Here is a 14,541-nt window from a genome sequence, read left to right on the forward strand (position 1 = left end):
GTATCTCAGCTAATAAATGAAAAGGAAATGATAGAATTCGAAAAATCTCTATTTTTTGCAACACCTAATGAATTTAGGCATTTATCATCAAAGGCTGTTTCATTAGTTTTATAGGGCTGCGTTAACATATTACCATAAACTGGTGGCTTTTATAAGGACACTTATCATTGGGTTTAGGGTCCACCCAGGTAGTCTAGGATGATCTCCTTATCTCAAAATTGTTGACTTTATTACATTTTCAAAGTTCTTTTTTCCAAATAAGGTAACATTCACAGGTTTTGAGAATTAAGACATGGACGTATCTTTTTGGGGGTGGGGGACTACCATTCAGCCCACTACTACTGTTAATATCATAAAAAGGGGCAAGTCAGAGGCAAGCGTCCTTATGGAAGTAAACATCACCTTGCCAAAAATAAAAACAAAAACAAAAAGCCACGCAGACCAAAAACAAAATAAAAAAAAACCCTGAATCCAATTAAGGCTCTAGATCCAAGCACCAATTTATAGGAAATACAGGAAACAGAATGCAGTCAACAAAATTCAGACTGTAGGAATCTGTAGAGCAAAAACCCAGTTTCTTCAGCAATTAAATTATAAGAGGTGAAGAATTACAATAGGATGAAGAAGCCTATATATGAAAAGAAACCTAAATAACAACATCATCCAGTTGTACTGTGGGGGCTTTATTCGGATCCTGATTTGAAAAACTTTTTTTTAAAAAAAGAAACAATCAGGGAAATTTGAACACTTATTGGTTACTTTGCAAGGATTGTAATTTTAATATGGATATGTTTTCTTAAAAGAAGCCCTTGTCTTTTAGATATCATAGTGAAATATTTGTGGATGAAATTATGTGTCTAGGACTTGCTTCAGTAGAATTAGGGGTGAAAGAGGTAGGTGGCTTTATAGGTAAAACAACATTGGCCATAATGGGATGTTTTTGATGAGTGGATGTTTTGGAAATTAGGTGATGAGAACATGAGGCTATATTATACTGTTGTTTTTTGGATTTTTTGTTTTGTTTTTTTTGTTGTTGTTGTTTTTTGAGACAGAGTCTCAAAAAAGAAAGTTTTTAGTGCTGGAGGATAGGTTTGGCAACTAAAGGCGTGATCCTCTTAGCTTTTCTGCATGGTGATTAGTGAGGCTCTGAGGGCTGTATAATGAGCTTTCATAGCTATTCTAGCTTAAAACTAGAATCTGAGAAGAGAACAAAACACATTTCCCTTTGAGAATATGTTCAGCCAGCCTTCCCTGACCAAATTCTTCCATTCACTTCTCATCTCACATCTTCAGTCTGATTTACTGTCACTATCTTGTTCTCTCCTCCTACCTTCTACATGCTTCCGTAGTATATTTTAATTGTGTAGCCTGTTTGGTTGTCCCAGTTTCCAGATTATATTCATAAATTCCTTACAGATACTAACCTTGTTTGTTCATCTTACTCATCTATATATCTATCCCCTCACCCCTGAGTTTAACACTGGAGCTGGTGAACTCTGCCCTGGTTGAGTGAGGGGGAGGAAAGCAATAGAGAACTGGGATTGCACTGGTAAATAAAATGCAAAATACACCTACTACTTTCTATACCTCCTCAATAATCCCTTTTCCCTGGACTACTAAAGTAGCGCCACAGAGCTACTCTGACCTTTCCCCTGCCCATCCTCTGGCAAAGGGGCTAACGAACTATAATGTACTGTAATAAAAAGATGAATAAAGGGTGGGCAATGTAGCAAAATAAAAGGTAGGTTTTTACATAATCAAATATTACTGATTTCCACTGTTTCCCAGGGTATATAGTGCAATGAATTCTTCTTAGATAGCTGGCTTTCTGTGTGTCAGAATTCTCCTTATACGAAAATTCCTTTCTGTTCTATCTTCTTGATATGCTTTAAGATAGTAATTAGAATGTAACCTTCTTAAAAAGGTGCCAAGAAGTACTCTAAAAATACTATTTTGTGCTATGGGATTATCTGGCAGTTTCCTAGTGGATAACAATCACCGTAAAACAAACTTTAAGAGGCCCATGAAACTGAAGAGCTGGGAGAGACCAAAAAGACCAGTGTCCTTTCCTATTCCCCCTCTCCCATTACAAACAATAGCTTTTTGTGTAATAACTATCTTCTTGTTGTCTTAAAATATTGCATATTGTCTAATCCCCAAATCTGAGCTAGTTGCTGAACTATTACTTTCCAAATTTAGATTCTTGAGAAAATAGGACATGTATGTAATTCCTGTTATCTAAAATAAAAAATAAAATGTGTAACATTATCATTTCTTTTTTACCACATAGTATTGGATGATTTTTCATTTGTATAGAAAATAGCATAATAAATCTTAAACTTTAGAATGTAATTACTGGACATTTTAACCTTATTAAAGACCTAAAGATATTTTATTTTCTCTTTAGGTGGTACGGGACTATAATCTTCAACTGTTTTTACAAGAGAATGCTGTATTTCACAAACCCCAGCCCTTCCAGTTCCAGCCTTGTGACAGTGATACTGTAAGAGAATTCCAAGTTTTCATTTTATTTTCTGGTCATTTGTGTTTCTGTTCAGTTATCCTTGGAATAGACAGAAAAAGCTAAGTGTGGCCAAGTGCTGTGGCTCACACTTGTAATCCTAGCACTTTGGGAGGCAGAAGCAGGAAGATAGGAGTTCGAGACCAGTTTGAGCAACATAATGAGACCCTGTCTCCACAAAAAAGTTTTTTAAAAATTTAGCCGGGCTTGGTGGCGCATGCCTGTAGTCCTAGCTGCTTGGGAGGCTGAGGCAGTAGGATTGCTTAAGCCCAGAAGTTTGAGGTTGCAGTGAGCTATGATGTTGCCACTGCACTCTGCACTCTAGCTGGGGCAACAGAGGGAGACTCTGTCTCCAAAAAAAACAAAACAACTGTGAGGATGAAGAGAAACTATGGCATTTCTTCTTTTCTAAAATGTGGCTAATACACCCACCATACCATAGTCTTTATGCTAACAACTTTCTACTAAATGAGGTTAAGTTATAAGACAAGTTACTGAAATCTGAAAACAACTGAGGGAAGAAGAAAAATATTCAATGTATTTATTCATATATACTTTCTATCCATGAAATTCATCATGTTGTACCATTCCAAAGAAACCAGTGGTTAAATTTTAACCAGAATAGAATTAATAATTGGAATAATTAATATGTACATGCAAATATTTTGGTTGGCCTTATAAAAAATTATGGGCCTTTCATAATTCCTTTCAGATTTCATTGTATGTTAAAGTACCAACATAAACCTCAAATTGGCAATTTTTAAAAAGCATTAATCATATATTTTTGTCCTTGAGTTTGAGTTTGCTCTGTGAGAAATGTTTGCCATTATTTGGATTTTAAAAAAAGAACCAAAATGATAATTTAATAACATAAAATGAAATTAACTTCTACAAAATGAGAAGGCACTTGGCATTACTAGCACATTCTCTCAATGATATAGTTTCAGAGTTTAATGGTATCAGTTTAATAGAAATACATTTGCTGGAGATACATTCATTACTTTTCTTGCATTTTAAGAAGCCCTGTTAGTGGCTATATAAAGAAATCTGGAATCAGCATAACCCTGGCCCTTTTTTTGATCATCATTTGCTAATGACTCAGTCACATTGTTCTGTAATTTGACTGCTGTGAGGCCTGGGAGGAATGAAGTAGAGCATTAGAAGATAACAGGGTATGGACAAGTTTGTCAAGCTTGACCTAAAATGGTGACAAATTTGAGATTATTTTATGTTTGCCATTTTCCACAAGGAAAATAAGAGTAACGGTGACTCTCATCTCACCTTTGCAAGGCTCAACTACAGCCCTAAATGCTTCTTTATTTCTTGATGCTGTGTGTTTCTAGACAGTGTTCTTAGCTGTTGTGTCCCTGTTTGCCTTAAAATTCTAACTCTATGCTATGTTTTCTGTCCTTGTGCAATCTTTACTGGGCAGAGTTTAAAAGCCGCCCAACTGGTGGATATTGAGCTCTCCCCTGTCAGTGCTCTGAGAATGACCATAGCTGAGGTATATGGGGTGTGGGTTAAGGGGGGCGGGGTGGGTTCGCATGTTATTGGAGGGTGGGACCTGGTATTGGGCCACTGCATGCATCAGCTGTGGCTTTCTGTTTTCCCTTATAGATTAGGAATTTCCTTTCCTGTTTATAGTGAGAAGATTGAGCTTCTCACTTTTCATCTTGTCTGAAGCATCTTATTTTACCTCAATAGGGGTGCTGGAAAGAACCTCAGAGCTAACCTTGTCTTTATTAAAGGGGAAACTGTAGCCTAGACAGAAAAAAAGATTTGTCCAGAGTCATATAGTAAAATTAATGATAAGTTACTGTTGTGATTGCAATTTTAATGTTGTTTCTGCTATGCTATTCTGTTTTCTGAGAAGAAATGTTCAGCATTTGGGGAGCAATTAGTTTTTTCATAATGGAAAAAGATAAATGCTTAATGCTTTTATAAAAATCATTCCAGATTATCAACCATTGAAAAAGTCTTTAGAGTGATTTTGAAAATATTTTTAACTACAAAATATTTTTGTGTGTAATTTCTGTTTTATTGTAAATTAGCTATTCTTTCTGCCCACAAAGAATAAAATCCCAAATACTTATTTTTACTCAGTTAGATTGGTACTGTTCTTTGTGAGGATAGAGCCACTGTTTACTTGCTTTTATAGTTTCCTCATGGAGTTGGTAGCCAACTCCTGTCATGGAGTGGAGAGCACCAGCTAATGCCAGTTAACTCACTCTTCCCGCCAGGTGAATCTCGGACATGTAGGCTGAACTAAACACCTCTATCTTCAGTTGTATTTCTGAAGTTGCTATTGTTCCCATCCTGTTCTGAAGCACATTTCAATTTAATAAACAGTGAGCTCTTAATGTATGTGCCAATCACTCAGATAGATGCTGAGAATAGCTACTACATACTAAACTACAGACCCCAAACTATAAATGAGCTCCCTGACATGTTCACAAATAAATAAAAGGCAATAAGGCGTGTACTGTATATGATAGAGTGCTCTTGGTGCTCAGTGATTGGTACAGTCAGTGCATCCGGATGTGGTGCTATTTGTTACATTATTGAGGCATATTTACATCATATAATTCACCTATTTCATGTATATTCAGTGATTTTTAGTAAATTTACCAAATTGTGCAACTATCTTCCTAAATAAGTTTTAGAACATTTTTATAACCCCAGTAAGATCCCTCGTGTCTATTTACCGTCAATCTCCATTCCCACCCCCTGTCGTAGGCAACCACTAATTTACTTTCTACAGATTTGCCTTTTCTAGACATTTTACATAATTTGAATCTTAGAATATGTAGCCTCTTACGTCTTGCTTCTTTCACTTAGTGTAATGTTTTTGAGATTCATCCATGTTGTCGACATCAATAATTTGTTCCTTTTTATTGCTGACTAGTATTCCATTGTATGTGTTTATCACATTTTGTTTCTCTGTTCATCAGTTGATAGACATGTAGGTTGTTTCCCACTTTTGGCTCTTATGAATAATTCTATTATGAACATTTCTGGGCAAGCCTTGACATGAATATGTTTTCATTTCTCTTGAGTTGCTAAGTCATATGGTAAATTTATGTTTAACTTTTTAGGAAACTGGCAAACTGCCAAAGTTGCTGTACCATTTTACATTTCTACCAGCATTGTGGTAGGGTTCTTGTTTCTCCACATCCTTGCCAACCTTTGTTATTGTCTGGCTCTTTGATTACAGCCATCCTAGTGGGTATGAAATAGTATCTCTTGCGGTTTTGATTTGTATTTCCCTAACAACTAATGATGACGTTGAGTACCTTTTCATGAACTTATTCACCATTCGTACATCCACTTTGGTAAAATATCTATTCAGATCTTTTGCTATTTTATGATTGGATTGTGTTTTCATGTTATGGATTAGATCTTGAAGGTGAATTGAAGTTTACTCTGCAGAGATTGAGAAACAACCTGCCAGGAAATGAAAACTACAATTGAAATAGATGACATTCTTCGAACACTTATTTCATGCTTGACATTTTTCTGATTGTATTACCTATATTAACTCATTTTATCTTCAAGACTATTGTGGGTATTATTTTTAATTCCCATTTTACAGTTGAGGAAACTAAGGTTAAGAAATTTGTTTAAGGTTACTCAGCTAGTAAGTGTGAGAGCCAGAGAAGTTTGAAAGTACACAACCTATACATGAAATGGCAGGTAATCTTGGGGTAATGAAAGAGAAGTTAAACAATACCATAAATGTAGGTTGCAACCAGATTTTATGTTCGAGTTCTATATATGATGGCAGATGGAGAAGTATGTATTCAGGTAGGATAGTAATGATGAGATTCATTGCAGAGGCAGGACAGTATTGTTCCTTAATTTTATTTTGAATTTTATAATTTTAATTAGGAATTTTGAACTGCTTATAGGTTAAACATATTAATTTTCCATTTACTCAGTAGGTACTTATTATATATCCTTTGTATATGCCTTTGTCTTATCTAAATTTAGGTAAGATATATTTAGGAAAGTTTATAGGACTTTTAAAGCTAATGCTGTGATAAAATGTAATTCTTATTTTCTTCTGAAGATTTGCATATACCCATCTTAAAATTTTTAAAAAACTTGTTAATGTAATCCCATTCCAAATTGCAACATTCTTCCTATAAAAGGCCAAAGTGTCCAATTGAATACGTATGGTCACAGTATTATCATAAGAATTTAATTAAGGCTTAGAATTATTGTACATTTTTGGCTTATCTTTTATTCTGCTGATAAATCAAAATTCCTTTTAATTTTATCTTAATATATGATTTTTTGTTGTTGTTGAGACAGGGTCTTGTTCTGTCACCCAGGCTAGAGTGCAGTGGCATGATCATAGTTCACTGCAGCCTCGAATCCCTGGGCTCAAGCAATCCTCCCACCTCAGCCTCCCGAGTAGCTGGGACTACAGGCACACGCCATCACACTCAGCTAATTTTTTAATTTTTTTGTAGAGAAAGGGTTGCAGTTATTGCCTAGGCTGGTCTCGAACTCCTGGCCTCAAGTATTCCTCCTACCTCAGCCTCCTGAAGTGCTGGGATTACAGGCATGAGCCACCATGCCCAGCCAATATATGACTATTTTGTCTCAGACTTTAAAATGATATTCTAGGCCAGGCATGGTGGCTCATGCCTGTAATCCCAGTGTCTCGAGAGGCTGAGCCAGGAGGATCACTTGAGCCCAGGAATTTGAAGCTACAGTGAGCTGTGATTGCACCACTGCACTCCAGCCTAGGAGACAGAGCAAGATTCTGTCTCTAAAAACAATTAATTAAACAAAAAAAGTTTAAACAATAAGAAATAGAATGATGTACCAAAAGGAAATAGAATGATGTCAAAATGGTTTTATAATGCCACAAGTATGTCTGTTCTCTACAGCCACAAAATTGGGAATTTTAGAATTAACCATATGATGATTACATGTAACAGTGACCAATGGCAAGTTTTGTGTGATGTAGTAACTTAGTAGCTGTCTCATGGTTAATATTGAAAAAAGATTCCCTTGTCTATATTTCCATATAGAGTTATTGCTTTCTAAAGCATCTTTTCCAGCCGGGCGTGGTGACTCACACCTGTAATCCTAGCACTCTGGGAAGCCGAGGCGGGCAGATCATTTGAGCTCAGGAGTTCGAGACCAGCCTGAGCAAGAGTGAGACCCCACCTCTACCAAAAAAATAGAAAGAAATTATCTGGACAACTAAAAATATATAGAAAAAATTAGCCGGGCTTGGTGGTGCATGCCTGTAGTCCCAGCTACTAGGGAGGCTGAGGCAGGAGGATCGCCTGAGCCCAGGAGTTTGAGGTTGCTGTGAGCTAGGCTGACGCCACAGCACTCTAGTCTGGGCAACAGATTGAGACTCTGTCTCAAAAAAAATAAAATAAAATAAAATAAAGTATCCTTTACTTATATCCTCAAATACCATTTCTCAGATAATACCAGAAAGTCAGAAATTCTTCTAGAAAGGGTAAATTACACTTTTCTTTGCTTAAATGCATTTTTAATGCAGAGTTATTCTAAGGAGGATATGGAATATAACATAAAATGTGCCCCTCCTCATCAAAAAGCATATTCTGTGAGAGAAAGTTGACAAGTATATTTATTAGGATCTCAATGTTGGAGAGTTATTCAGCTATCACAGGGATCATACTGGTATTAGAGATTCACACAGGTGTTGTACAATGGAGAAGTCATGGGTATTGGTGTCCAAAACTATCAGTTCATTGTATTTATACATATTTAACTTTTCTTCTTTTGATTTTTAGAGACAGGGTCTTGGTCTGTCACCCAGACTGGAGTGCAGTGGTGCTATCATAGCTCACTGTAACCACAGACTCTCAGGCTTAAGCAGTCCTCCCACCTTAGCCTCCCAAGTGGCTAGGACTCCGGGGACATGCCACCATGCCCTGATAATTTTTTTTATTTTTTGTAGAGACGTGGCCTCACTGTGTTGCCCAGGCTAATGTCGAACTCCTAGCCTCAAGCAATCCTACTTCCTCGGCCTCCCAAAGTGCTAGAATTACAGGCATGAGCCACTGTGCCCCGCCTATTTTTAGCTTTTCTAATTCAGCTTCCTCATGTCTAAAATAACAAGGGTCGTCCCTCAGTATACATGGGGAATTGGTTCCAGGACACCCTGCGGGTACCAAAATCCACAGATACTCAAGCCCCTAATATAAAATGGTGTAGTATTACATATATGCATATCCTCTTGTATAATTTAAATCATCTCTGATTATAATACCTAAAACAATGTAAATGTTATATAAATAGTTGTCATACTGTATTGTTAAGGGAATAATGACAAGAGAAAAAGTCTATACATGTTCAGTACAGACACAACCATTTTCTTTTTTTTTTTAATATCTTTGATCTGCAGTTGGTTGAATCCATGGATTCAGGAGGCCAATTGTACCTTACCGGGTTTGAAAATTAAATAAGATACTTAAACATTTGACTCAATGCCTGGCACATAGTAGTAGGTACAGAATAGATGTTAACTGACTTTCCTTTTTTTTTGGTACCTTTCCACAGGACAAGCATATTTCCTTTTTTTAAAGGTTTTCCTCCTAATTTCTACAGGAAATACCAAAATACCAAATATAGAAGACATTACAAAGATTATGAAATCTTATAATACTTTTGCAGTCCTAATCCCTAGCTTTCAACTCCCTTATTGGATTGATCACTAAAAGTACATTGGGACTTCAGTTCTCCTATTTTATTCCATAAGGAAGATCTCATCATCTTCTCTCTTAGCAGTTTATAAGTATAAAAGGCAATCTGTGTGGAATAAATAGTAGCAAATACCACTCTGATTTTAAATACGCAACTTGTACTTTTCAGCACCTCTGCCCTGTATAAATCTCAGTGAGTCTTCCTTTCATTACCTGACCTGGTAATGAGTGTCATTAGAGGCATTTCCTCACATCCTGTGAAAAAGGACAAGATCATCTGGAATGGGAAATAATGTGGGAAACATGCATATCCACAAAACTTAGGGAAGTAGATTGATACAGGCAGGAAAAACTTAAGGAAACTTTCTCCCCAGATTTCCTGGTGGGAATGAGAAGACCTTTTTCTCTTTACCTTTCTTGAACTGCAGATAACAAGGTCTTCACAGACAATAGCAAAAAGCTAACATTAAATTTCGGACGTGATCTTTTTCTGTTATTCCAGCCACTATTTCTGATGTTTAATTCTGCCTTCTATAGATTAACAATTATAGTAAGTAAACTGTCTGCTTGCTGTAATTTAGGACTTTTGCACAATAAAGTTTTACTTAAGGATGGAATTTTATACATCTGTTAAAATAAATATGTAGCCCTTGTCTATAAAAATTAAAAATTGCCCTTGTCTATAAAAGAGTATATGGGGTTAGTATACCATGTGGGAAATGTACCTGAAAATTCTCATTGTTATGGGTGGCTCTTTCGCTGATAGCAGTTTTGTATTGCATATGTCATTGTCTCATAAACAAGTCTGTGATAGAGAATCTCTGGGAAATTCTCTCATTGGGTAAATAGGTACCATCCTCTTACGTTATGCTGGGCACAGTGTCCAAAAATGAAAGGGTTTGAGTAAAGACATGAGTGTCGCTTTCTAGACTCGGCAATACTGACAATTAAGTGTTAAAGGGGCTATCCTGTTTTCTTCAGCCTTTCTTTTGATAGAAATCCTACTGTCTTACATGGTAGACCCTCTGCTGGTTTAGTCACCTTTCTCTTGATCTGGTTCCTTCTCTAAACAGAGCTTCTCTAGCTACAGCTTTGCATAGACTCCCTAGTAATGTATTAACACACAGGAGCCTGGAAGGTCACCTTTTTGTCTAGCTTGTGATTGTAGGTCTTAAAGCAAAGTCTCTACAAAAGCTACCAAAGTAAAGGCATATTCCTCCTAAGGCTGTTCCATTTAGCTATGCCTCTAGATATGTTCTAGAGAGTATTAGACACAGCAAGATTTTTTGTTTTTTATATTCATGTCAGTACTCAGGGATATATTTTTTGCTTAGACTTACCTTTGGTATTCTAACCCAAGACAAGAGAATGGTGTTCCTTTCTCAAAGTTCTCATCAGTTTCTCACAGCAACCTTAATGGGATTGTATATCCTTTTCCCCAGCTGTCCAGAGTTTTCCAGAATTGTCCCAAGGCTCAGCCCACACCAGTTGTTCTCCAGTTTACTCCCCTGAGAGACTAGGCACACTCAACCCAATTACTCAGATGAGTTCCCATTTCTCTTCTAAGTAAAGGTGCTGCTATCCAATCATAGAGTAAATTAAATTATGTCTCTTAAGGGGCACCACTCCACTCCTCTCCAAGGAGTATGATATGTTCAAAATATGTGACTTAAAAGTCTATAATCTCTTACCAGAAGCCTTTGGGCCAAATGTGTTTCAAAATTCAGAATTTTTCAGATTTTAGAAAGGTGATCCATATACCATATGTTGCATAGCACCCAGATTAAGGTATAGGGAAACACCCCATGATCACACACAGTATTTTTGCAGTAAAGCATATGAATATTTATACCAAGTGAAATAAATAAAAACTATAAATAACCTCCCTTTAGTTCAAGTCAAATTTTGCCTCAAATGGGTTTTGGCTCCAAACTTACCCAAAAAATTTACAATTCTCAGAGCATTTTGAATTTCAAAATTGTAAGATTGTGAACCTGTACAAACATGAGTGGTTGGAATGCAATAACCTACAAAAATCCAGATGCTTTTTACTTGAAGAGGTTCTTTTGGAAACAAATAATAATTAACAGTATATTAGTAAACTTCATAGAGAAAAAGATGGATCAGGACAGGCACAGTAGCTCAGGCCTATAATCCCAGCACGTTGGGAGGCTGAGGCAAGAGAATTGGTTGAGGCCAGGAGTTTGAGACCAGCCTGGGCAATATAGCAAGACCCCATCTTTACAAAAAAATTTTTAAAAATTAGCCAAGTGTGGTGGTGCACACCTGTAGTTTTAGCTACTAGAGAGACTGAGGCAAGAGGATCACTTAAGCCCAAGAGTTTGAGGTTACCGTGGCTATGATCATGCCATTGCACCATTGCACTCTAGCCTGGGCAACACAGTGAGACCCTGTCTCAAAAAAAAAAAAATGAATAAGATGGATCAAATTTTTAAATCAATACCTTTCTTATCTACCAGTAAACTGAAAAAGATAAGTAGTACAAATCCCTTGAATGAGGGTTAGTAAGATAATTCCTGGCATATGACATTGGCATAACAACCCCCAAATTATTTTTTTCAAATGGATTAGAATATTAGTATTTTACTATGTTAGTGGTTTTCATTCATTATATATGACCATCTATTTTTCTGTCCTTCAAATAGTTATATTTTGATTACAGACTTGAAAAACAATAAATCAGCTTTTCTAGCCATGCTCACTTTATTCAGGTATCTATCTGAGCCTTCTATGCCCTTGTATTAACTTAAAATGAACTGAAATCATATCTTAAGAGGGTATCTAAGGACAAAATAGCTAAAATGACTTAAAGACTAATATATCAAGAATACTGGAATGTTAATTTCCTCAGTTTAGTTCTTTAAAGTTATTTAGTAATTTTATATATTTTGAAAAGACTTTAATACTTTGTTCTAAAAGGACTGGGAATTGTTAAAAAAAAAAAAAAAATTGCTAGGCTTTGAAAGCCTTCTCTGACTTATTTGAAACAGTGGCTTTTGTTTTTCTAAAAACAAAATTAAATCCACAGATGCCTTACCTCTAAATAAAATCCTGGCCAAAACTTCACTCAGTGAATTCTTGTTTTTCCCACACATGATAATCTTGTTCTTCACCAGTTAGAAACTGGTTCTAATGCAGTACACTTATTCTCTTGTCATTTCTGAAGGCACCATTCCAATAATCTGGGACCCTGGCTCTCACATAGGAATCGGGGGATTAGATTATATTTGTTTAACCAACATTTACTGAGGACATTCTATGTACTATTAGGCAAGGTGCAGGATGCCAGGAATGCAAAGATTAAGATACTGCTCAGGCCCTCACCTTGCCTAAAAACAAACAGGAAACCAGGCAGCAGTCACAGCATGATGTGATATTTGCCTGAGAGTGGCAACTCAATAAATATCTAACAAATGAATAGATTGATATAATAGAGATATGTCCAAAGTAAAAGAGCCCTTGAGTCAGTCTGGAAAAGGCAGGGAAGATTTCACAAAGAAGGTAGCACTTGAATTGAGATTTTAAGAATGACTAGGAGTTTGTTAATGAACAAAAACAACAAAAAGATAGGAAAGTTATTCCAACCAGAGGGAAGAGTATTCAAAAGAATAGGCTTGTGTTTAGATTGAAACTTATTTTCCAGAAAAGACCTATGTGCTTCTAAAATTGTTTACTAAAACTTGTGTGATTTCTAAAATTCTGATGTTTCCAAAGATCTCAGGAATCACATTTACTTTACCCCCTTTTACCTTATAGAATAGGTAACTGACACAGACAAAGGAAAAGCTACTTATCCTATACTTAAAAGTTGACAGAGGCTGGGTGTGGTGGTTCACACCTGTAATCCCAGCACTTTGGGCGGCCGAGGTGGGAGGATCACTTAAGACCAGGAGTTCGAGACCAGCCTGGGCAACATAGCAAGACCTCCATCTCTACAAAAAATAAGAAAGATTAGCCACGCATGGTGGCATGTGCCTGTACTCCCAGCTACTCAGGAGCCTGAGCAGGAGGATGGCTTGAACCCAGGAGTATGAGGCTGTAGTGAACTGTAATTGTGCCACTGTACTCCAAGTCTGGGTGACAGAGTAAGACCATGTCTCTAAAACAAACAAACAAAAAAAAAGGGTTGGTAGAAAAGTTCTTTTACAGCATTCTTCTTCAGGTTCTAATTTATTTGAATTATTATTGTGCTTTGTGCTACTATTATTCTCAACTGTTGTGTTATTATGTATACCTCTTTAAAAATAATCCAGTTGAATAAGTGAACTTTTGCAGAGCCAGACTACAGTGGTATTTGATACTTAATTTTTAAATTCTTATATTTCTGCTTTAAGAAGATAAAAATGTTATTTAAATTGTATGCTTAATAGCTTATATACTGGGAGGCTTAGCTGGGATATCACTTGAGCTCAGGAGTTCAAGACCAGCCTGAGCAAGAGCAAGATCCCATCTCTATAAAAAATAGAAAAATTAGCCGGGCATGGTGGCTCATGTCTATAGTCGCAGCTACTTGGGAGGCTGAGGGAGGAGGATCACTTGAGCCCAGGAGTTTGAGGTTGCAGTGAACCAGGATGATGCCATTCCACTGTAGTTAGAAAGACAAAGCAAGACTCTGTCTCAAAAAAAGAAAAAAAAGCTTATATATTTGTTATTATTCTTTTATATATTCCAAATACGTTTTTTAAAGATAAAGGAAAAATGCTAAAAGAATGAACTAAATATTAAATTAGCCAGCATTTTAAAAAGAAGCAGTCATTAGCAATTCCTTTGCTATAATCGACCACTATTAATACCACCATCTTAAAAGATAATGATCTACGGTAGATCCTGATTTATGTTGATCTTAGATAGTGGAAGGGGCATTAGAACATTTCTCTATGTATTGTTTAATGACCTGGGCTGTATTTTGCTTTCTGTGAAATTCTCAGTTGTCAAGATTTGTCTTTTTTTTTTTTGAGACAGAGTTTCGCTGTGTTGCCCGGGCTAGAGTGAGTGCCGTGGCGTCAGCCTAGCTCACAGCAACCTCAAACTCCTGGGCTTAAACGATCCTACTGCCTCAGCCTCCCCAGTAGCTGGGACGACAGGCATGCGCCACCATGCCCGGCTAACTTTTTCTATATATATATTTTTAGTTGGCCAGATAATTTCTTTCTATTTTTAGTAGAGACGGGGTCTCGCTCTTGCTGAGGCTGGTCTCAAACTCCTGACCTCGAGCAATTCACCCGCCTCGGCCTCCCAGAGTGCTAGGATTACAGGCGTGAGCCACCGAGCCTGGCCAAGATTTGTCTTATAGGAGTTTCTACA

At 36.7% G+C, this 14,541-nt stretch overlaps 1 protein-coding gene across 1 annotated transcript in view; it reads left to right on the forward strand.

Annotated features, from left to right (window-relative positions):
• The window catches only part of FCHSD2 (FCH and double SH3 domains 2), a 251,191-nt gene that overhangs the window by 189,509 nt on the left and 47,141 nt on the right, over nt 1-14,541 (forward strand). The window contains exon 10 of the mRNA XM_045555521.1: nt 2,408-2,503. Within this exon, the coding sequence (XP_045411477.1) occupies nt 2,408-2,503 (96 nt within the window). The remainder of the gene's footprint in view (nt 1-2,407; nt 2,504-14,541) is intronic.

Source organism: Lemur catta, chromosome 7, assembly GCF_020740605.2.
Source record: "Lemur catta isolate mLemCat1 chromosome 7, mLemCat1.pri, whole genome shotgun sequence".
Taxonomy (NCBI): domain Eukaryota; kingdom Metazoa; phylum Chordata; class Mammalia; order Primates; family Lemuridae; genus Lemur; species Lemur catta.